This window comes from Gadus morhua, chromosome 19 (genome assembly GCF_902167405.1).
Source record: "Gadus morhua chromosome 19, gadMor3.0, whole genome shotgun sequence".
Classification (NCBI taxonomy): Eukaryota; Metazoa; Chordata; class Actinopteri; order Gadiformes; family Gadidae; genus Gadus; species Gadus morhua.
The window spans coordinates 2,645,381-2,666,638 of NC_044066.1; the positions used below are offsets into that span (position 1 = coordinate 2,645,381).

Consider the following 21,258-nt stretch of genomic DNA (forward strand, 5'->3'; position numbering starts at 1 on the left):
AGGTTCTTGTTTATTTCGATTATTATGTTGGCCAAACCTCTTACACTGATTGTTCTGTTCAACCTAAGATAAAATAATTATAACCTAGGGTATAAATTCTCCCCGTCAACTATAAAAAATTATGGATTTATGTTTATTGCAATGCAAATACACCATTTTAAAAATGTATAACCTTGCCTACACTTTATGAACATCTATTTCGGACATGGCTCCGCGCATTCGCCGGCTTCTCTGAAAACAAATGCACATGGCTCGCGTAGAAGAGCATGGGGAAGGGACGTCAACGAGTTGTTACGACAGTGTTGTGAAATATCTACTACGAAGCTTTAGGGGGCGCTGTGTAGAGAAATGTGCGTGCCAAAACCAAGAAAACAGCCAAGAAATGCCCAAAGTTGCATAGTGGGCCTTTAAAGCAATTAATATGAACATAGGCCTATAGTTCGTTGATAGTTTTGTGCATGTAACCACATGTAAAAATACATATCGTTAATTAAATTTCCCCATTCACTAAAATAGTATTTAAATTAATAATAGCAAATATCTTAAATATCAATGCCTAAAATCATGTCAAACTCAACCCGCATCCCAGCTGCAGTTGCAACATCAGCTGAGTGAAGGATTATGTCAAGGGTAGTGATTGAGAGGCCAAGGAAAAAACAATCCTCACGCTGTACAATAATGTTGTCCCAGCAGCAGAAAGGACCAATGGCTTCAGATTGGAGCACAAGTGCTTCCATCAGCTCCAAACCAGCAGCCACATGGCTCATAACTGGCCTGTGCTGCCTGTCTGGACAAGGCCATTCTTCAACTCCAAACCACCCATAACACCACCACCACATGGGTCTTTTTAATCTTCAGGAAACAGAGAAAAACTTTCCATTCAATATGTTCCCAACAGACCATATCAAGTGTTTTGGAGCCCAGAAAACCCTATTTGTCTGTTCATCTGTGAAAAGAAGAATTGTGAAGTTTCTAATCATTTCTATGTTTCAAATTCAGGGGCACTAAAACAGCTAGAAATATATTGAAATCAAATCAGCCGTGATTAGGTTTTAAAACAATTTACTGAATTACATTACAGATTTCTTGAATTTTTAAATAGGACTATATTTAGAAAACAATTAAAAACTTAGCAAACTAAATTGATTCCACAGCAGTAGAGAGCTGTAAAAAATATAGAACTATTCTGACAGAAATATTTTTTTCTCTAACAAGTAGACCCCTGCGAGCCTTTGCCAGGGGCTGTATTATTCTCATTATTCCATTACGTGCAACTGTGTGCACCAAACGCGCGCACGCGTGTGTGTGTGTGTGTGTGTGTGTGGTATAAATAGCGGTCAATTAATATCTCAGCTGGTTGCATGTTATATTTAAGTAACTGGATTACTAAAATACACCAAACAGTAATGGGGGGGGGGGGGAGGTAAAGGGGTACAGGTCAGGCAGGAGGGGGACAGCAGGTAGGTGTTTGATCTCCTGAATGAGGCCGTGCAGCAGCACAACGGAGACGGCTTAGTACTTTATACATAATATTTGGCACAAGCTCATGGGATGATTATAGTTTCATGCATTGCGTCTACGATGTATGTGATCTCTAAATCCAAAGCTCTTATAAAACAATTGGATAATAATCATAATGTCATAATGTAATTTACATTCTGAAATATTTAAAGGTGTTTGCAGGTGGATGGATTGCTAGGTGTATACCGCACAGACTACAGATGGAGGGTTACTTACCTTTTGATTGGAATAAAACATACAGTAAGTAGGAGGCGCCATCTATTGGGAGAATGTGGCAATAGCACTATAGTAATAACACTAGTCCTGAGTCAATAAGGCATACCAACAATCAAATGAACAGTTTCTCGAACGTCTGAATACTAAACCAAGTGCAAAACAGTAACGGACAGCTTTCAGTCTATTCAGCAGCCAAGCAAAACTAAATTCTTGTAATCAGTTAATGTGAAATATATATAATTATTGTTAAATCAAACTCTTAATCAATTTATCAGCACTTGCAAAGACTATCGGAAAAGATAGCTATGAGCAATGAGAGGCAGACAGTGAATGAACATATTCTCTACTTAAAAATATATACTTTTGAAACACACGACTTGCCGAATATGGTGTTGCAGTCAGAGCAAATGATATACCTGCTATGGTTTACCCAGAAGGCTTATTTTACGGAAGCATTATTTACATAAAGCAGCTCATTAACTTCCCTCAGATTTCAGTGAGGTATTCTATTCTAGTTTCCAATGCATTATGGGCTAGTAAAGTAAGACGGATATTTAATGAAAAACCTGAACAAATTGATGGAATTGTACTAATTGTATTTTTAATAATTTGTTATAACAGCATTACTTTTTTTTGTCCAATATTAAGCCTATTCAATAATAAAATGCCAAAATATTTGCCTGTTGAAGTTCGGCATCGCTATATGATGTCCCGTTCACCAGGGTTCCTTTCTGGGCGTAGTTTTTACTGATATCTACACATTAGCTTAACTTCAGTTGTCTAATCTACAGGACTATAGATAAAACGGTACTACATACAAGAAAATAACAGCTCTGTTTGTACATAAACACATTTCTTTATTCAGCCTGATATGAGTGACACATCTTTCCTCGGTGGAGGTATGGACATTTACAAACAAGCTCCAGGTCCCGCCCCCTCACTCCACAACCGCGAACACTAGCTGCCCTTGTTGTGAGGAACAAATCATAACATGCTACAAAAAACTTGGGAATTAAAAAAAATCCCTCAACAGTTGAAGGTCTTGTCACTAAATGATACGGAATGTCAACCTTCAACTTCAGTTAAAAAAGTAAAAGAACTCCAACAACAGAAAATATTAAAAAAACTCATAACAATTAGAAACGGACTCCTGGATATCAGCTTCCCATCTGCTACTTTAAGGCGAGACACAGAAAGAACGTATTTTGTAGAGTAAAGGAAATTACCACTGAGAGTTTGTTATAGATGGTCCCTTCCTCAAGCATAAAAAGGAAAAGAAACAAGAAAGACCTAATACACAATAGTACTTAAGTGTACACTAAATGGACATTGCTTGCAAATCAGCTTTGGAACCGAACAAAGGGCCGACGGTTCCAGAAACAGACAGGTATAAGAGGGGCCTCTAACTAGTGGTAGACTGAACGTAGAAATGTCAAAGCCCAAATGGTATTTTTGCTTCAAATCTTAACCAAATTTATGTTTCTATTATACAATGAAAAAGACATGGTAATACCACTCAAAACCAACCCTCGCCATGACCAAATCAGACCCACATCAACCACCCCCCTCCCCAAGCACATTTAACCCATTATTTAAAATTAAATACCCAGCTATCCACCTTAAATAGAAAACAAAATGGATCAACAATTACATGCTGTAATGACACCCACCAATTTGCTTGAGTCTTGACCAAAGACCTTTTTGGGCGCCTTGCATCTTACAGTACGAGGCTTCTTGTCAGCGTGCATTTACAGTTAAAATATATATTAATCTATCATTAAATAGTATGCCTCTTGGAAACAGTCTTGCATGCATGAGAGAGCATCTAGGCAAGCTGTGGGAGAACGAGAGGCTATGAGTACGCTCGGGGGCCCCAAGGTCCCGGGGCCAGTCCCACACCTGGAAACGCTTTGGCTCTCCTCAATACCCCCTCAGTCCCAGAGAGGGCCCCGATGTGCTCCTCCACTGAGCGCTGGTCTGTGTCTGTGTGGGTCATTGTGTGAGTGTGTGCTCTTAACTGCAGTTTCAAAATGAGATCATTGGAGATCACTGAAGTTTTGTTCCAAGTTTTCGTTGCCTGTTCCTAGACAAATGATTTAGAAAAAAAAAAAAAAGGAATTAAAACCCAGAACACATGAAGAACAGCATTGGGATTCCTTCAGGCCCAATCCCATTTCTACCCCTTACCCTTACCACTCCCCCTTGTTTTGAAGGGGTAAGCCCCTTGTTTTGAAGGGGCTTACGCCTACCCCTTACCCCTTCAAAACAAGGGGGAGGGGTAAGGGGTATGATTGGGATTGGGCCTTAGTGTGTGACAAAGTGCATGCATTCCACTTATCTTACCTGGCCTCTGATCTGGTCACTGTGTACTCAAACCATAAGATATTTGGGATAAGGCTTGTGTCTCGCACCAGGAAGTACTCGGATATCGGCCTACGAGTTAAAAAAAAATAAGAACTATTAAATGATCGCACAGCGAGAAGAAATATGCCAATTTTATTCTTCTACAACCGATTTATTCTCATTAGAGACATGTAACAGAAAAAAGGTATGCGTGTGGATGGGAGCGAGTGAAAAAGAAAGGAAAACAGGTTATGGGTCCAATCTTACCAAGCAGCTATTTTAGGGAATATTGGCGTCAGGACCTCTTGTGTGAAGAAGAACCAAGTGATGCCGATGGCACTGCCAGCCACGCCCCCCCAGAATACCTGACTCCAGGTGTGATACAGCAGGTAGACTCTGTAGAGAACACACAGCTTGTACCAAATACTGAACATATGGAGGTGGAGGATGTGCTTTAGAGACAGTTTCTAACCAAATCATATCCACATTATGAAGGAGTATGAAGAAGCCAAATGTTTGGTGGATAGGAAAAACTATTTAAACTGGATAGGAAAACTATTTAAAACAGGATGACTCCAGTTTGTACCACAACATTTAGAAATGATGGTGGTCAGAGGAGTCCGGTGAAATCTTGGCGAGTAACAGAAAGTAAAAGAGGGAAACACCCATAGCAGCCGTCGACCACTGTACAAACCCCTCTCACATACACATGTTAGAGGAACCTACACATTCATTCATTTCAACTATTTTTCTTTTATAGTTGAACACGTGGTTTGTACTTGAGGAAGTGGAAGTATTTAGTCAGATCGCAATCTGATTTCATCTGTTAAAGATGAAGTAGCATTACTTTACAGACATTACCGTTTCTGCCTAAGGAGAATTAATACCATTTAATGCAATTTAAAACGACTTGTAATGACCAAATCATCCCATTTGAAGAAATGTTAAAAGAAAGGGAGAAACCATACCTGCTGTAGGAAACTAATAAGGCCACGCCCAACAAGACGATGGACAGGATGTGCCTCCAGAGAAGGTCGACACACCGAGCATTGTTTGTTTGATGCATTCTGGGGACAAGAAACAACTAAACTTGACACCAACATAACAACTCCTGTTCCACTGAACCAGTTCCGGTGTCGACAGGATAGTAAGCAAACCAGAAGTGCAGTAACAAAGAGCATGAGAGTACAGTATGGAAACAACATAACCTCAAATATAAAGAAATACAAATTGAACATAGAAGGTATGTACATTGAACTATTAGACAATTTAGCAGATGCTATATCAGAAGCTACAGGAATTCAGATACACGTCACTTAGGAGCTGGTATGAGTCATGCATCTTGCACAAGGACGCCTACAGATCAAACATTAAGAATCAAACACTGAACCTTTGGCAGAGAGCCCGTTGAACCCTACCCTCAATCTAACCTGACTCATGTCATGCATTGCTTGACTCAAAATAGTTTAATTAAAGTTTCAAGGTTATCCATTTTGACCAAAGCATTGTTTAAGTCAAATCTTTGGACTTTGTGACACAATGCCATCAGCTTTCCGCGTGAACAGAGCAACCAGCACAGCTCCAATGATAAAATAAACTAATGATGAAACTCACCTTAAATAAAGGAAGAGAAAGAAATACACAACAAAGAACCATATGAGCTGAGAGTGACTAGAAGGCATCCCATAGTCCGTGTTCAGAGTAGTATGCGCCCCTAGAAGTAAAAAATAAAACAGTACACATTTTGTATGAGATGACATCCAGATGGACTGTGGTACTGGGGATGCACCACTCGGCCAAAGTATTTACCTGCACATGGGCGTGGCTCCTTAATAATGTGCTTCAGTAGCCAGTTCACCACTTCATTTAGGATGAGTCCACCGAAAAACGAAATCTATAGAAGGATAATGGAACACAATTACCTTCTTTTCCGACCTTGCCCTCTAGAGAACTGGCCTGATTAGCCCGGGCTCTTCACAACTAGAGTCATCAGGAAAATGACTAATTTTACCGTGAAATCTCTGATGAATTCTAAGTCAAACTTACCGTGTGCAGCTCTCGTTTGAACATTATGAGTGTTACAAAGCCCACCAGAACTGCGATGGGGAACAGACTAATGTAGGCCAGCACATGTCCAGTTAGGTCGTCTGAAAGGGATGGACACAATATTTAGTGAGTGAAGGACCCTTTTGGTAAAAGAAGATCAAGACCAACACGCATTTGCCAAAATGACAGCAATTGAACAGCATATACGTGGACAACGACAAACACAAAATAAATGTAGTCCATATATTCTAATTGCAAGTCAAGCCAGTTAATGCCAAGAACTCTTCAACGAATTCGTAACTTGGTAGTCGTTGCAGAAAACATGGTTTGAGCAAGTTATTACTTTTCTCCAGTTGTGCATCCTCTGTGTTGTCAGTTATTTGTCATCCAGTTTTACACAATACAACTTTAATAAAACAGCAAAGTATGTCAAAGCACAAGCTGGTCGGAATGATTTGCTTTGTCTACCAGTCAACTATTACATCAACCAATTCCAATCCAACTGTCCAAATTAACCTAGCTAACTTGATAGCCATCATTGTGGATGTATGATCAAGTGCGCATGCGGCATTGGCTCACAATTGTGCAGCCTAGGTTATATCCTCTGTTCAACCTATTGCTTTCAACGGCCTCATTATTTGGCAACGTACTGACGACAATGTCCATACGCTAGTAAATTATCCAAGATACTAACAAAATGAACTTACATTAAAATAAATAATGAATAAATTAAAGATTGAGTCAACATACCTTTTGGAAACTCTACATGTGTAAGAGATATTGACCGCCATTGAGGTGGTGCCGAGCACTGCTCTTCCGACGCCATCTTACCCGGACACGACCGGGGATCACTGTGACGCGCGTGAGAACCACGTCGACCAATAGGGAGCCGCCTTCTGTTTTCAAACACCTTACGAAAGCAGTGGTTTTATCCAATCAGAGCAAGGTACTGAAAATGATCATTTTGCCCGTAGTCAAGAATTACTGAATGAACAAATAGTGGAATGAACCCCTATCGTTGGTTCCAGTTGTTTCTCGAATTGTATGCCTATGTTTTATTTGAGGATGATTGTATGACTTGAAGTTAACAAGAAAAGAATAAAAATATCGATATAATGAACGCAATTCATTACACTATTGAAAATGTAACACTGTTTTATGCCATAATAGTAATTTATGAAATTAACGATACCCTTTGTTTTAATTACACATTTAATATTGATTTATTTATTAAACAGAATCAGCCATTTTGCTCCACTACCAGATAGGCCATCCTAAGCAACAGTTTTTTTTTCTTTATGAATTACTACGAACTAATCAGAGTATAACATCTATGTTAGTTTATGATTATGTTCAAAGTATGCAAATTATTAGTTACATATTTAACTAAAAAAGTATAATATATTTTCAAAATTGCCTCTACTTTTTAGAAGTGGTTTGCATGTCACACGTAGAAAACATATATTAACATACCAAACAGATTGAATGATGTTTGATGGAGTGAAGATAAAACCATGAGAGAGAGACAGAAAAGAGTAACATGACAAAATCATAAGGCAGCCTCACCTAAAATCATAAGAGGGAGACTCACCTAACCTTAGACCTATTCAATTCAAGCCAGGGTCAACTCTTAGCAGAGCAGAGAGAAATAGATGTAAGTAAACAACAGCTGATTCCAAAATGTACAGCTGCGTCTTAACTTTGTCAGCTGCTCACCTTGTACACTGCCGGTGTAGAGATGTACATTTTAATACATTCAGTACATTCAGGGTTTAAATGTGGTCGATAGGGTTTACATGCTTAAATGTGGTCGATAGGGTTTACATGTTTTAATGTGGTCGATAGTGTTTAAATGTGGTCGATAGTGTTTGAATGTGGTCGATAGTGTTTAAATGTGGTCGATAGTGTTTAAATGTGGTCGATAGTGTTTGAATGTGGTCGATAGTGTTTAATTATGGTCGATAGTGTTTAAATGTGGTCGATAGTGTTTGAATGTGCTCGATAGTGTTTAAATGTGGTCGATAGTGTTTGAATATGGTCGATAGTGTTTAAATGTGGTCGATAGGGTTTACATGTGGTCCATAGTAGTGTTAAATGTTCTTTTCCCTCTCTCTCCACCTCATCCCTCACTCTCCACCTCAAGCTGGTGTGTGGTGAGCGTTCTGGCGCCGATTGGCTGCCGTGCATCACCCAAATGGGTGCTACATACTGGTGGTGGTTAGTGAGGTCCCCCCCCCCCCCCCCCCCCCCCCTTCACTGTAGGCGTCTTTGAGTGTCTAGAAAAGCGCTAAATAAATTTAATGATTATTATTATTATTATTTATTTGAAGAAATAATAGAATGGTATTAGCCGACATTCAAATAAATACATAATTAGGGACAAAATAAGACATTTCAAATCGATGATGTAAAAACATTGACATTGCTCATTTGATAGATTATGATACAAATGAATTGGAACAATAATGACAATAATCACTGGAACACAAAAACAATAATGCTAAACATACAGAATACAAATTGTACCATGTTTGGGTGCATTATTTCAAAATAGAAAGTCACAATCCTAAAGAGAGTTGTAGGGAACGTTCCAACACAACTATTCTGTTTTGAATAATATCTTTATATTACGGGGCAAATTAGTACAAGATATGACAAAAAGATTATTTTCTATTTTTACACACATGGATTATTATCTAAAGATGAAAATCCAAATGATGCAAGGGACACATGCAAAGCTGAATTAAATTTTCTTGAAACATCTGCTCTGGGCTTTTTGATTACGCAATCACTTAAGCAGTTTCTCACAAACATAATCCATTTTGTATATCATGTAAAATACCATTTTATGTATGATACGTACCCATATTGAACTTTTCAAAGATCATTAAAATACTTACAGTATTATAAATACAATAACAATAATGCGGGAATACAAGGAAAACAATACAAAAGTGAAAAGTAAAAATCATGAAACTGTTTATGGGATTTATGAGTCAAGATTATTTCTTGAGTTTTTCAGGAATTGTCTTTCAGCAAATACATAATTATAAAGTTCTCATAGTTACCGTTCAGTTTCAAGCGTGGATACCTTGCAATCACAAATGACTTGTTATCAACAATTGGGCGGTGACACCATAAGCTTACTCTAAGAAACGAAGAATGGTTTTCAAGAGATCTCCTCATGGTTACAAGTGCAGTATCATTTAAATGAACCTATTAAGAAGATGTAGTTGAAAAGTTGGGAAGTTGACCAGATATTTTCGAAATACAACAATGTATTCTTCAGTTAGGGAATCCTTTCCTTCAGTATCATAACATTTCTGGTACCAATCAGTCTTTTTAGTTCACACTATTATGCCCTGTTCTGTGCATCTGACGAGCTGACGTGATAGTTCTACCAAGATAAATGGCCGTTTGTAATCTGCCACCTTTCTCCTAAACGGTTCAAGGTAGTAAACAAGTATTTTTTCGTTGGAAGTAGCAATACATTGTGTGGGAAAATAGTAATTCTAAGTATTCTTTAAATTTTCTAAACCAATAGAATCACACTACGACATACATATGTACAAGCACTTCTGAGATATGATGTACCCACTCACTTAAAAAGTAACTAGAATACTTAACTATTGTCATTATCATAACTTACAAATGAGTTATAGAACTGACCAATTCCATCTCCCCAAGAGAATGACCATTCTCTATAAGAAAAGGTTAAGCCGGGACTTGGGGAATGCTACTGCCAAAGCACATATTGGAACAGAGAACATTGGAAAGTCTGAGAAAAGTACTAGTTGAACACCTGATCCACTGACAGTAACAATAAAATGTTTCTTTACCCCGCAATCTCAGTGCAGGCCGTTTTACCAACAGTTAAGAGGCCACAGAAAAAGCAGGCAGGACATATGGGTGGAATAAAATCAGTTAGTGAGTGATTCTTTTATGGAAAAAAAATATGCATCACAACATTTCAATCATATATTTCCCTTAACAACTTGGTTTATGTTTTTCCATTGCTGCAATATATTATAACAGTTAATCAGTTGAAATATCAATGATTGAAGTTTGATTGACTTGGAAATTATCAAAAACATTTTTACCAAGGACGAAGCCTTTATTACAAATATAGAACTTCTCCACGGACAAATGTGTCCCTTAAACACAAGGGGAAATGGAATAAATAGTAAATAACATTCAGGTCGCTGATCAAACTAGAGGTGTGACGGACAAGCCACCAGTTGTGACACAGGGGGGGGTATGCAGCATACACTTGATGCAATGTAAATAGTGCTCCGGCAGTGGGGTAGGGTGACCACTGAGGATCAGAGGTTTCAGATACAATCTAAATCAATCAAACACCGATTTTTGGGACTTCCTTGTTGATAAACAGTTTGTAGAGAAACATGGACACCGTGCAGCACGTCCAGGCTCCTCATCTTCATCGTTTTCTTATTTAAAACCTTTTTTACGTCTTTCTTTTATTACAGTATTGTATGACCGTAAACAAACCCGAGGGACGGGTTTGGTCTATAGTCGGATGCATCAGTTTGGATTAAAACGACGTTGTACAAACAGCAGCCTGTTGTCCATTTCTTTCTTTTCTTCTCAAAGCCTCAGTCCTATGTACATGTAGCGGCCCAGCGTCCACTGGCCCCACCGGGCGGGCTCTAGGACCCTGGGGAGCTGTCTGTGGCCGGCAGCGCTCCGTTGAGCTCCTGGAGGCCGTCGATGCCGAGGTACCCCAGCAGGATGTCGCTGCGGCGGTGGGAGAGGCTCAGGATGTCCTGGGCCAGGCACGGGGCGGAGGTGAAGCGCACCTTGTCGTGGTCAAACATGTCCTTCAGGTACTGCACAATTTGTTGCTGACGAGCAAAGAGTGGTGGAAAAAGAACACAAATAGTTTCACTAAGGTTATGATGATAGAGAGGGTTAAGATGATCCAGGATGATTTATCTCATTAATAAACAATGTTTTTTTCAGAGGTTTTTTATATATTGTAAATTAATTTAAAAAATAAATTATATATATATATATATATATATATATATATATATATATATATATATATATATATATATATATATATATATATATATATACACACACACACACACACACACACACACACACACACACACACACACACACACACACACACACACACACACACACACACACACACACACACACACACACACACACACACCAACATTTTGGGGTCAGCCAGACAATTTCATGTCCTAACATAATTGCACAAGGGTTTTCTAATCATCAATTATCCTTTGAAAACAATAAGCTAAACAATGTACCATTGGAACAGGAGTGATGGTTGCTAGAAATGGGCCTCTTTACAGCTATGCAGATAATCCATTAAATATCTGCCGTTTCCAGCTAGAATAGTCATTTAACACGTTAACACTGTAAAAATAGTATTTCCGATTGATTGAATGTTATCTTCATTGAAAAACACTGTGCTTTTCCTACAATAAATAAATAAATAAATAAATAAGGACAATTCTAAGTGACCCCAAACTTTTGAACAGTAGTGTATAAATGACAGATTTTCTATTAGTCTATATTGTTGTTGCTGATACATTCTTCCTTTGAGATAATAATTTACTAATGTTTCTTAGAAGATATGTTGATGTGCAACAAAAGTGGCGAGGGAAATGATGTGCGACGTGGTGCCCCTGTGCTTCATGTTCATCACGCCTCACCTTGAAGATGGTGCACACTTCTCTGAGCTGCTGCCTCGGCCCCAGGAACCCGAAGGCGAGGACCGGGCTCACGTGCTCCGATATGGCGTAGAAGTGAGAGATAAAGCCGTCAGGAACCTACGCACACAGAAACCCAATCAAAACATCCGCCGGGAGTTTCACAGGAATATCTTTGGATTCCATCCGTCGTGCTGCACGACATTCCCTCCACATTCCCACTTATTCCTAACCCGCTTCCACATCAGTGTCCACCGTCATGTCCACAAAGGGAACTAACTCCCATAGAAGCATCCCAAGGTCCCCGTGGAGGAGCTTAACGCCGTCTGTCACTCACCATGAGTAGCCGCCGCTTGGCTTTGAGGACGGACCAGCAAGCCGTAGCCAGCGCCTGTGACGATCCCACACACACACACACACACACACACACACACACACACACACACACACACACACACACACACACACACACACACACTTTTAGTACAAGGCCTTGTTGAGAACATAGTAGTAAGAGCTTTTGGCAGCGGACCCCCACCGTCTCCTTGAAGCTCTCGGAGAGCCAGCGGTTCCTCAGCACGGCCACCACAGAGGACGGCGGCTCCTCCAGGTCCTCGAAGGCGTCCATCAGGATGAAGTCCAGCACGATGTCAAAGAAGTTCATGCACACCACCTGTGGACCAAGAGGGAAACGCCCACGGATGACTGAAAGGGAAAGTGAAACAAATAGAGGGGATGCATGAAAAAGTGCAGGCACACCCCAAAAGGCTCATGGCTCACCCCTCGGCCCTCCAGCTCCATCTTGGTGATGGGCCACGTGTCCTCTCTCTGGGTGTACAGCAGCATGTCCTGGTAGCTCTCCAGGAAACCTTTTGGACTCTGGCGGAAAAGCAGGAAAAGAGCCCAACCAGTTCATCCCACACAGAAGCACGGTTTGGGGTTTAAGACTGGCTGTCTGGACTCTCCTTACGGGGACCAAGCCAGCATCCCATCACCATAGACATAGGCACTTTACTACACTAAATGATCTCAAATGTTTAGCCTTTATGTTAGTCAATAATGGCTCCCATTGCAGTTGGGTCAGGGGGTGTCATACATATATGGCCTGTTAAGCCCTTTGAGACTGTACCATTAAGATCTATACAAATACAAATGATTGGACCTTCTTTGCAGGATTTACCTTGTTGGCTTTTACCATCAGGCCTGCGATCATCTGTTTCCCCGTCTCCATGAAGAACGTGCGTTGAGTTCCATCCAATAGAAGAACCTGGAGAACAGAAACAACAACCGGGTTCTACCATCTCACTGTCCTCAGGGGTAAAGGGTGCTACCATCTCACTGACCTCAGGGGTGAAGGGTGCTACCATCTCACTGACCTCAGGGGTAAAGGGTGCTACCTACTGCACCAGGGCACATTGGCTCTGAACAAGGGATGGAAACGTGTGTTCGCCCGTAAAGCGCTAGTCTCTAAATGTGTTTTTGATGGCGTTTTTCCACAAAATAGGCAGCACCTACGACGTATCTCTGGACCCATCCTTTTTATTGATTTTGTATCACACTATTATGTTTGCTTTGGTATTATGCCGATGGCCCAATATATAGTCCTAAGAATAGGATTGTAGGGATTGTAAAATGACCATGACATACTGGACATCACCATGACATACTGGACATGACCATGGCATGACCATGACATGACCATGACATACTGGACATGACCATGACATGACCATGACATGACCATGACATACTGGACATGCCCATGACACACTGGACATGACCATGACATACTGGAAATTACCATGACATGACCATGACATGACCATGACATACTGGCATGACCATGACATACTGGACATGACCATGACATACTGCACATGACCATTACATGACCATGACATACTGCACATGACCATGACATACCGGACATGAAAACTATGCTCACCTGGAATGCTTGCCTCACACAATGAAGTTTTGCGAGGAAGTCTTGGTCACCGTAACACTCCAGCAGTTCAGTTCTGTTCACGGAAACAGGACACATATGAATGGCCTTATTCTCAGATCCATCCAGCGGTGCATCATATCCTAGCAGCAGAGAGCAGTGTGTTCCACTGTGTACCGGAGGGAGCGGAAGATGACCTTGTCCTCCCGCACTAGACCCAGCGCCTCTTCATAGAGAGCAGCTTGCTTCAAGGGCTGGTACGCCTCCTCCAGGGACATGGCATCGAACAGCTAAACAGGGGGTCAGAAACGTAAATCATTATAAGAAATAGTCTGGTACGTTTGGGCCGACCGTCCAGACGGATCTGGCGTTTTCGGTGCCTGCAAACACACTTTTTTGAAACCAGGTCCCAGGTTGAAAAAGAGAAAAACGGCCCCCTGCATTTTCGTGTTAGGATTCGTGAGGAACTAGAGGCGAATCGCCCCCCCCCTCCAGGTGGGCAACGTTAGATTTCCGTCTGATAATTTTTTGTTGTATTTGATTTGTAGTATTTTTGTAGCTTTAAATACAGCCTCTTGGTAAATTGAATTACTACCTGTTGATTCATTGTTCTGCTCAATCTACAAGGTTTAACAACTGCTTCCTTCTCCTAGACTGTCAGTTTGTTTGTTTACAGCGCGCAGGCTTGATGCACATGCTCCACCTAGTCTTCTTCTTTTTGGGTGGAGGACCAGCATATAGGCCTCGAATATGTACTACAGCGTATCTACAGCTAGATGCGTTTTTGCATTGAGTTCCTCATTACGGAGAAATTCCTGAAACGCTGCCAAGGAAAGCAGGGAAAATATATAGTTTTCGTCCGTGTGGACAGGGCCTAAAACAGTGGTAATAAGTAATGAGTAATAATAAGTAATGAGGTGTAGTAAAGTGTAAAGTGTAAGTGTCAAATGTATATGCAACATGAGGTAGCACATCCTGTTCTCCATGAGGAAGAACCAACCTCTGCGGCCGAGAAGAAGGAGTCATCAGAGGTGATGGTGGTGGTGTCGTCCTCGCCCTGTCTCTGAGAGCTCTCGATTCGAGGCAGGATCAGGGTACCTTCGCTTTCTGACACACCAAACACAAACCATCCAAATCCATTATTCGTAACAACAACTCTAATGTCAATGTTCAATGGACATGCTGATTGTTATAGTTATCAGGCAAAATGAGTTAGATGTCAAGATCTTTGATTCATGTTATCCTTATCAGAGAAAGTACTAAAAACGGAAACGACCAAAAGCTGCTTATTCTATCAGCAATAATACAAATGACTTACCGGTACATTGGATTATGATATTTGATATCATTTGTCATTTGACACTTTATCCATAGCAACTTACTACTTTGATAACCTGATTCAAAGTTTGACATGATATTAATGAAACTTTTAACAAATACATATTTAACAACTTAAGAGACCAGCATTGACGTTATGGAAGGATTACAAGGCTGACGAAGGATGGCAAATCCCCCCAAAACACCCTGCACCCCATGACTGCCCTTGGAGTGGCTGCCGCATGCTGAACTCCGTAGTAGTGGAGTCAGATCTAAGCGTCACGGTCCCTACCGAAGTCAGCCAGGAGGCTGTCTGGAGGGATGGAGCTGCCGAAGTCCTCCTGCAGGTGGTACGCCCGGTGGAGGAGGGTCTCCAACTTCTCTGCAAAGCCTTTGTGGCGGGCCTCGGCCTGAAGCTGAACGAAGACCTTGTTTATAGTAACACATCACTTGGTCAACAGTATTTATAGGTATAATGCATGATTAATACTGTGATAAAAACTGTATTGCATCATTAATAGCTCTTCTCCTGTTGACGCAGTATAAAGGTTATTACCATTTTTGGTAACTTCATTCTGTGTGAGTGGTTTCTGAATAATAAGGCTTATGGTACGGCCACACCAACCGCGTTACTCGCGTTGGACAACGCGAGTAACGCGCCTAACCTGACGCTTGACCAGTGTGTGGTGGTTCAACGCTTCCAACGCGTCAACGCGCCAACGCAGCTAGATGAGTCCATGTCCATGCAAGTGAACGGAGCGTTCCCTCTTCGTCATAACTATCAAACCAAACATCCTTCACATTCACTGAGCGAACATTATGAAAGTAAAATGCACATTTCTCGCTAAAAATGCTTCCATAAACGCATTTAATGGCGTAACTATGTAACTATTTCCACCCAGAATAAAGAAAAATGTCGGCAGTGGCTGCGCTGGAGTCCGAGGTAGGAAACCCAAACGCCGCCGTGTTTGGGTGATAGAGTTTAGATCGGGTTAGATTAAATAATCTCGGATATAAATAACAATAATCGGGTTAAATAACTTCACATGGTGTGTCTGGTGTGTTTCCAGCATTCGTAGTGTTGATCAGCAGAGAAGCAGTCCGCCAAGACGTTGAGGTTGCTTAGCAACCAGAGACTCTGTCCATGCAAGTGAACGGAGCATTCCCTCTTCGTCATAACTATCAAACCAAACATCCTTCACATTCACCGAGCGAACATTATGAAAGTAAAATGCACATTTCTCGCTAGAAATGTTTCCATAAACGCATTTAATGGCGTAACTATGTTACTATTTCCACCCAGAAAAAAGGAAGATGTCGGCCGTATGCTTCTGTGCAAGCTCACTACTCTCTGCCAGTGACGTCGGGTCAAGCTCCACGCTGATTGGCTACCGCGGCTATGCGTCACGCGTTGGAGCGTTGAAAGTTCAATTTTCTGAACTCCGGGCGTTGGTGCGATGGGCGCGTTACTGCGTTTACGTGCGTAATTACGTGCAACTGCCGCGCCTAACGCCCCCAACGCAACGCTTCAACGCTTCAACGCGTGTACCGCGCCTAAACCAATGGTTCCCTATGCAAAAATGCCGATTTTCAACGCCCCTAACGCGAGCAACGCGGTTGGTGTGGCCGTACCCTTAGAGTTTAGATTTATTTTATTTTTTTCAAAATAAGGTTGTGGTGCGTTTTTACGCAGATGGCAAAATGAATCCATAGATTCCTCTTATCTCCTGTCTTACACCTGGCTGACTCTTTGTGCTGGTCTCTACAAGCCTTATCTCACCCTCACTCCATGGCTTCCACTTCCTGTCTGGGGTTACTTCCTCCTACCATGGGTCCTGGTGCCAGAGGTTTAACCACCCCGTTTTCCCTGAGCCTGGTTTCCATGACTACCAAGGTTGAATGACAGGTGGTTGCCAGCTCAACCAGTTTTTTTCTGAAAGGTTCATTTTTTTCCCTGTGAATGTCAATAACCTCTAAAGACGTAGCAGCAGAATGCCTGCGGGGCCACACCCCACCTAGGGGCCTTCACTGGGCCCCTCCAACACCAGGACAAAGGCTGATGCTTTAGAACTTTATTGCAGCATTTGGAGTAAACTGATGTCCAAACTCTCCTGAGTGTGTGGTGATGGAAGGTTAAACCTGCCATCTAATTTGTCTGACTCAGGCCAGGTGATGCTGATTAAACCAGCCATCAACCACACCCTCTCCACAAGAAACTATAGACTCCTTTACATATTGTATGAGGGGGCACCCATCTGTTAGGTGCACTAGCAGAGTTAAAATAATGCAGCCTATTGGGGCCTGTATTGATACGCAGCGAGCAGTGACGTTACCAAAGGAACCTCCGCGCACGCCGCCGCCCCCTGCAGGGCCAGGCTGTTACTGGAGGAGGAGCGGCTGTGGTGGCGAATGTTCAGGGCCAGCTCCCACTTCTGAAGGGCCTCCTCAAACAGCTCCATGCCTTGGAGACAAACACAGAGACAGCGGGTCAGGGGCGTCGCCCCAGCGCTCTCTAATCCTGGTACAGCGGTCGGCAAGTAAGTTAGGATCAGGAAAACATTACATCAAAATGCATTGGACATGGGACAAGGGTTGTAAATACAGTTCAGGACAGGAGCAGCGTACCCATAATGTACATACAGTAAACACTAGGGGTGTATGTATGGATCAGTACCCATAATGTACATACAGTAAACACTAGGGGTGTATGTATGGATCAGTACCCATAATGTATATACAGTAAACGTAAACACTAGGGGTGTATGTATGGATCAGTACCCATAATGTACAGGTTCTCTGCGTTGGCGTCCTCCGCTGAGCCGGTCTCCTCCGCTACGGGCTCCGCGTCCCACGGCGCCGCCGGGGTCACTGAATGGTTTGGAGAGAGAGGGGCCCGCATCTACACACACACACACACACACACACACACACACACACACAAACACAAACGGTTGCAAAGAGAAGACCACCCATATGAAGAAAGATCATGAATAAATCAAAGACGTGTTCAGCCTACACACCGACGCCAGGCTGTGGGAGGAGCTTGAGTGTTTGCTGGGCGCCAGAGAGGAGATTCCACTCATGGTGTCATTGCTGCGCATGCTCGGGCTTGGACGACCAGGAAACGGACCTTAGACCAAAATAATAACAGAATTATTAGCTATTAAGAACTGAATATATAAATACAGTTAGAATAACTTTTGAGAAAGGAATCCTATGACAATTAGTTTTAATTTATCAGATGCAAAGCCCCACATGTGAATTTTGTTGTGTGAATTTCAAATCGTATTCCAGAATAGAGTTTGAGGTGACTGCACCGGCCTCTGTATGAGCAGAGATAAACTTGATACGGCTATGGCGGTCTCAATTGTGGAGAAGCCTAGGGAGGGAGGGGGCAGAGAGGAGGGTGAAGTATTTTTTGGATCGTTGCAAAATCTTGCTCTCTTCCGCTCTCTCAGGCTCCAAGTCGAGAATCTAAACTCACCTACTGCACCTTAGAATATACATTTTCCTCAAGGATGCCCTCAGGTAGTGCTGCCAGATTGGGCCAGATTTCCCGTTTAATCTGGCTCAATCTGGCAACCAAAAGCTTTGGTCTGGCAGTCAAACAAACAGCCTAAGCCACTACACTACCCAGCCCCTAACTAGATCTTCTTTGGATGGACCACCTCTCTTAAGCGACGAGGTTCTGCCCGTCCTCATCGGCATCTCAAGCATCCCAGCCCCATTCTTCTGCACGTCTTTGCTCTGCGTGACCTGCTTCCTCTTCCTCCCCCTCCTCTTCATCTGGTGGGCGGTGAGCGCCAGAGCCACGCTGCCCAGAGCTGTGGCAAACAGCACCTTCTTCAGGTTGGGACTCAGCTTCAACTGGGAGAATATGGACTGGAACACACAAAGGACCACACGGCCAAAACAATTCACTGGCTGGTTTGGATGTTTTGACAAGAAATATGAAACTTTGAGACGTTTATGCCACGTTAACATTTCATAAATTGCCCTTGCAATGTTTGAAATTGGAAACTAAAGAAATATGTAATTTGTTTTGAATGTTGAATTAAAAATGGTGGCTCTTATGCTGAAGGGATAGGACAGGTTTAATGTGTTAGTTTACCTGTCCAAACGTGGAGTAGAGGAAGACAGGGATCTCTGCCACAGTCATGGCCAGCGCCTGGGCAAGGGACATCCCGTCGGCCTGTCTGAGGGACATCTCAGGAAGGAAACTGCCCGCAGGCCACTCCCCCTTTCAAACCTCCTTCGCATTCACCTTAAAGTGGGTGTACCCTGCTGCCTTGGCCTTGTTTTGGCAGATACTGGTCAACGTCCAGTTCTAAACTGGTCCAGTTCCTCTGTCACTTTGTTGCGTGTAGAAGCCTTGCTGTACCAAAATCTCACAGGGCTTGTGGGTTCATTTCCTTAAATGGTGTGCCATGCTGCTCAACAACTGAAAAATACAATGCATTCATTAGACAGACACTTTCCATAAGATGATACCAAATGCTTCTGCTATTTCTCTCTCTGACTCCTGACAAATGTGTTACTATTGACTATTGACTTTACTTCTACAAATGCAATTATGTTTACTAAAGCTTAACTAACAGTTCAACCAGAGCATTGTGTATCAACTCAATCTGGTCCGCATTTGTTTAGCAAGTCTGCATCCCCATGCCCCTGAAGCATAGACAACAGGCCTACAAGTTAAGAGAATTTAACATCATTCCAACAAACTGTTTAAGTCACAGTAAACATATTATAGCCTATATATTATAAAATCTGTAGTTCCACAGAATAAATTTAATGAATACACTTGAAAACAAGATAAAAAGGAAACTATTTCACACTACCCTCTCTGAGGCCATACTTCTGAGGCCATACTGGACAATTGCTTTAATGTGGGTTATTTGTTGAATATCCAAAAACATAAGGCCTAGATTCTGTTTTGCTAATAATATGCTCTAACTTTCAACCATCAACAATCAGGTCAGGACTTTAATTGACAGATCACTTAGTCGGCTACAGCTAGCTCTGTATGATCTGTCAAATCAAAGCCTGGTCTGGTCTAGTCTGGCCAGATACATGAGGTCGTTGGGACATTGACAGGTCCACTTTCAATGGAATTCATAAAACTAGGAAACTATAAATCGCATGAGACACAGAGAGAGAAGCTCTTCTAAAGAAAGCAAAACCATGTTCCTACCTTTGGTTCTAGAGAAGGGCACTCGGCCGTCAACGCACATCACATACTAGCATGGAGTCAAGGGGCAGAACTGGAACCCTGAGCTGACCAACTGAACACACAGAAAAAAAGACCGACGTTGTTTCTGTCGAATCAGATTCAAGATGCGAGTAGCAAGTAAGGCGAAACTCCAATCAGAACTCAAAGCAAATCAGAATACCCCGCCTATCCCCTGATATTTAGTGAAACATACTTAAAACGTCCTTACACATTTTTTTATTGCATATAATTATTACACATTAATCATATGTCACATTTGCTTTATAGTCCTCATCCTTGATGTAATTTATTGAAGTTATACAAGAAAAAAACATTTTTTTTTTTTTTTTTTTCCGTTAGGAACTACAGATTTAAAATGTTTTCCCGACGGAGGTATTTGACAGACACCACAGGGGAGCATAATTAGTCCACTATTATTTTCCATTATGATAAATGACGTTTTTGAAGAAATAGTGAGTGGTATGGGTTTTTCATTATTTGCAGATGATGGGGCAATATGGAAGAGGGGGAAAAATTTGAAATTCATTGTTAAAAAATTACAGGAGGCAATCAATAGAGTGGAGGAATGGTCTTATAAATGGGGTTTTAAGTTTTCGGTAGGGAAGACAAACATAATGTTTTTTACCAGGAAAAGAGTGGGAGATGAGATTAAAGTAAAACTTTATAAACAAGACCTAAAAAGAGTAAAACACTTTAAGTTATTAGGAATGTGGTTTGATGAAAGGTTAACATGGAATATACACATTCAGAAGGTTGTGGACAAATGTAAAAAGGTTATAAATATAATGAGGTGTCTAGTTGGAAAAGAGTGGGGGGCGGATAGAGTGGCACTAAAGGGTATATATGATGGTTTAATTAGAGCGTTTATAGATTATGGGAGTGTGGTATATGGGGCAGCAGCAGAGACACATATGAAGAAACTGGAA

At 41.7% G+C, this 21,258-nt stretch overlaps 2 protein-coding genes across 2 annotated transcripts; both read right to left on the minus strand.

Moving 5' to 3' along the window:
* Window positions 1-2,571: 2,571 nt before the first annotated feature.
* On the minus strand, window positions 2,572-7,014 carry dolpp1 (dolichyldiphosphatase 1). Its single transcript, XM_030341976.1, has 8 exons — window positions 6,877-7,014; window positions 6,127-6,227; window positions 5,890-5,974; window positions 5,695-5,794; window positions 5,049-5,147; window positions 4,348-4,476; window positions 4,081-4,170; window positions 2,572-3,820 (listed from the first exon to the last, which is right to left on the minus strand). Exons 1-8 carry the CDS (start codon window positions 6,950-6,952, stop codon window positions 3,784-3,786), a joined length of 717 nt encoding a protein of 238 aa, XP_030197836.1. The 5' UTR covers window positions 6,953-7,014; the 3' UTR covers window positions 2,572-3,783.
* Window positions 7,015-9,081: 2,067 nt separating this feature from the next.
* On the minus strand, window positions 9,082-20,376 carry miga2 (mitoguardin 2). The gene is made up of 16 exons (XM_030342009.1): window positions 20,294-20,376; window positions 19,211-19,540; window positions 18,768-18,981; window positions 18,120-18,229; window positions 17,878-17,998; window positions 17,433-17,560; window positions 15,392-15,515; window positions 14,783-14,889; window positions 13,960-14,072; window positions 13,786-13,858; window positions 13,021-13,107; window positions 12,621-12,719; window positions 12,379-12,513; window positions 12,178-12,231; window positions 11,844-11,960; window positions 9,082-10,988 (listed from the first exon to the last, which is right to left on the minus strand). Exons 2-16 carry the CDS (start codon window positions 19,304-19,306, stop codon window positions 10,794-10,796), a joined length of 1,773 nt encoding a protein of 590 aa, XP_030197869.1. The 5' UTR covers window positions 19,307-19,540; window positions 20,294-20,376; the 3' UTR covers window positions 9,082-10,793.
* Window positions 20,377-21,258: the final 882 nt, after the last annotated feature.

What these genes read in the sequence shown, in the direction of transcription:
- dolpp1 (XM_030341976.1), bottom strand. Translation starts at nt 6,952, where the DNA reads ATGGCGTCGGAAGAGCAGTGCTCGGCACCACCTCAATGGCGGTCAATA. An exon ending in ACATGTAGAGTTTCCAAAAG is followed by an intron (nt 6,228 to 6,876) that starts GTATGTTGACTC and finishes CATCCCTTTCAG; the next exon opens with ACGACCTAACTGGACATGTG. An exon ending in GGAGCCACGCCCATGTGCAG is followed by an intron (nt 5,795 to 5,889) that starts GTAAATACTTTG and finishes TTTTACTTCTAG; the next exon opens with GGGCGCATACTACTCTGAAC.
- miga2 (XM_030342009.1), bottom strand. Translation starts at nt 19,306, where the DNA reads ATGTCCCTCAGACAGGCCGACGGGATGTCCCTTGCCCAGGCGCTGGCC. An exon ending in GTGTGAGGCAAGCATTCCAG is followed by an intron (nt 13,108 to 13,785) that starts GTGAGCATAGTT and finishes TCTGTTCTCCAG; the next exon opens with GTTCTTCTATTGGATGGAAC. An exon ending in CCAAGCGGCGGCTACTCATG is followed by an intron (nt 11,961 to 12,177) that starts GTGAGTGACAGA and finishes CTGTGTGCGTAG; the next exon opens with GTTCCTGACGGCTTTATCTC.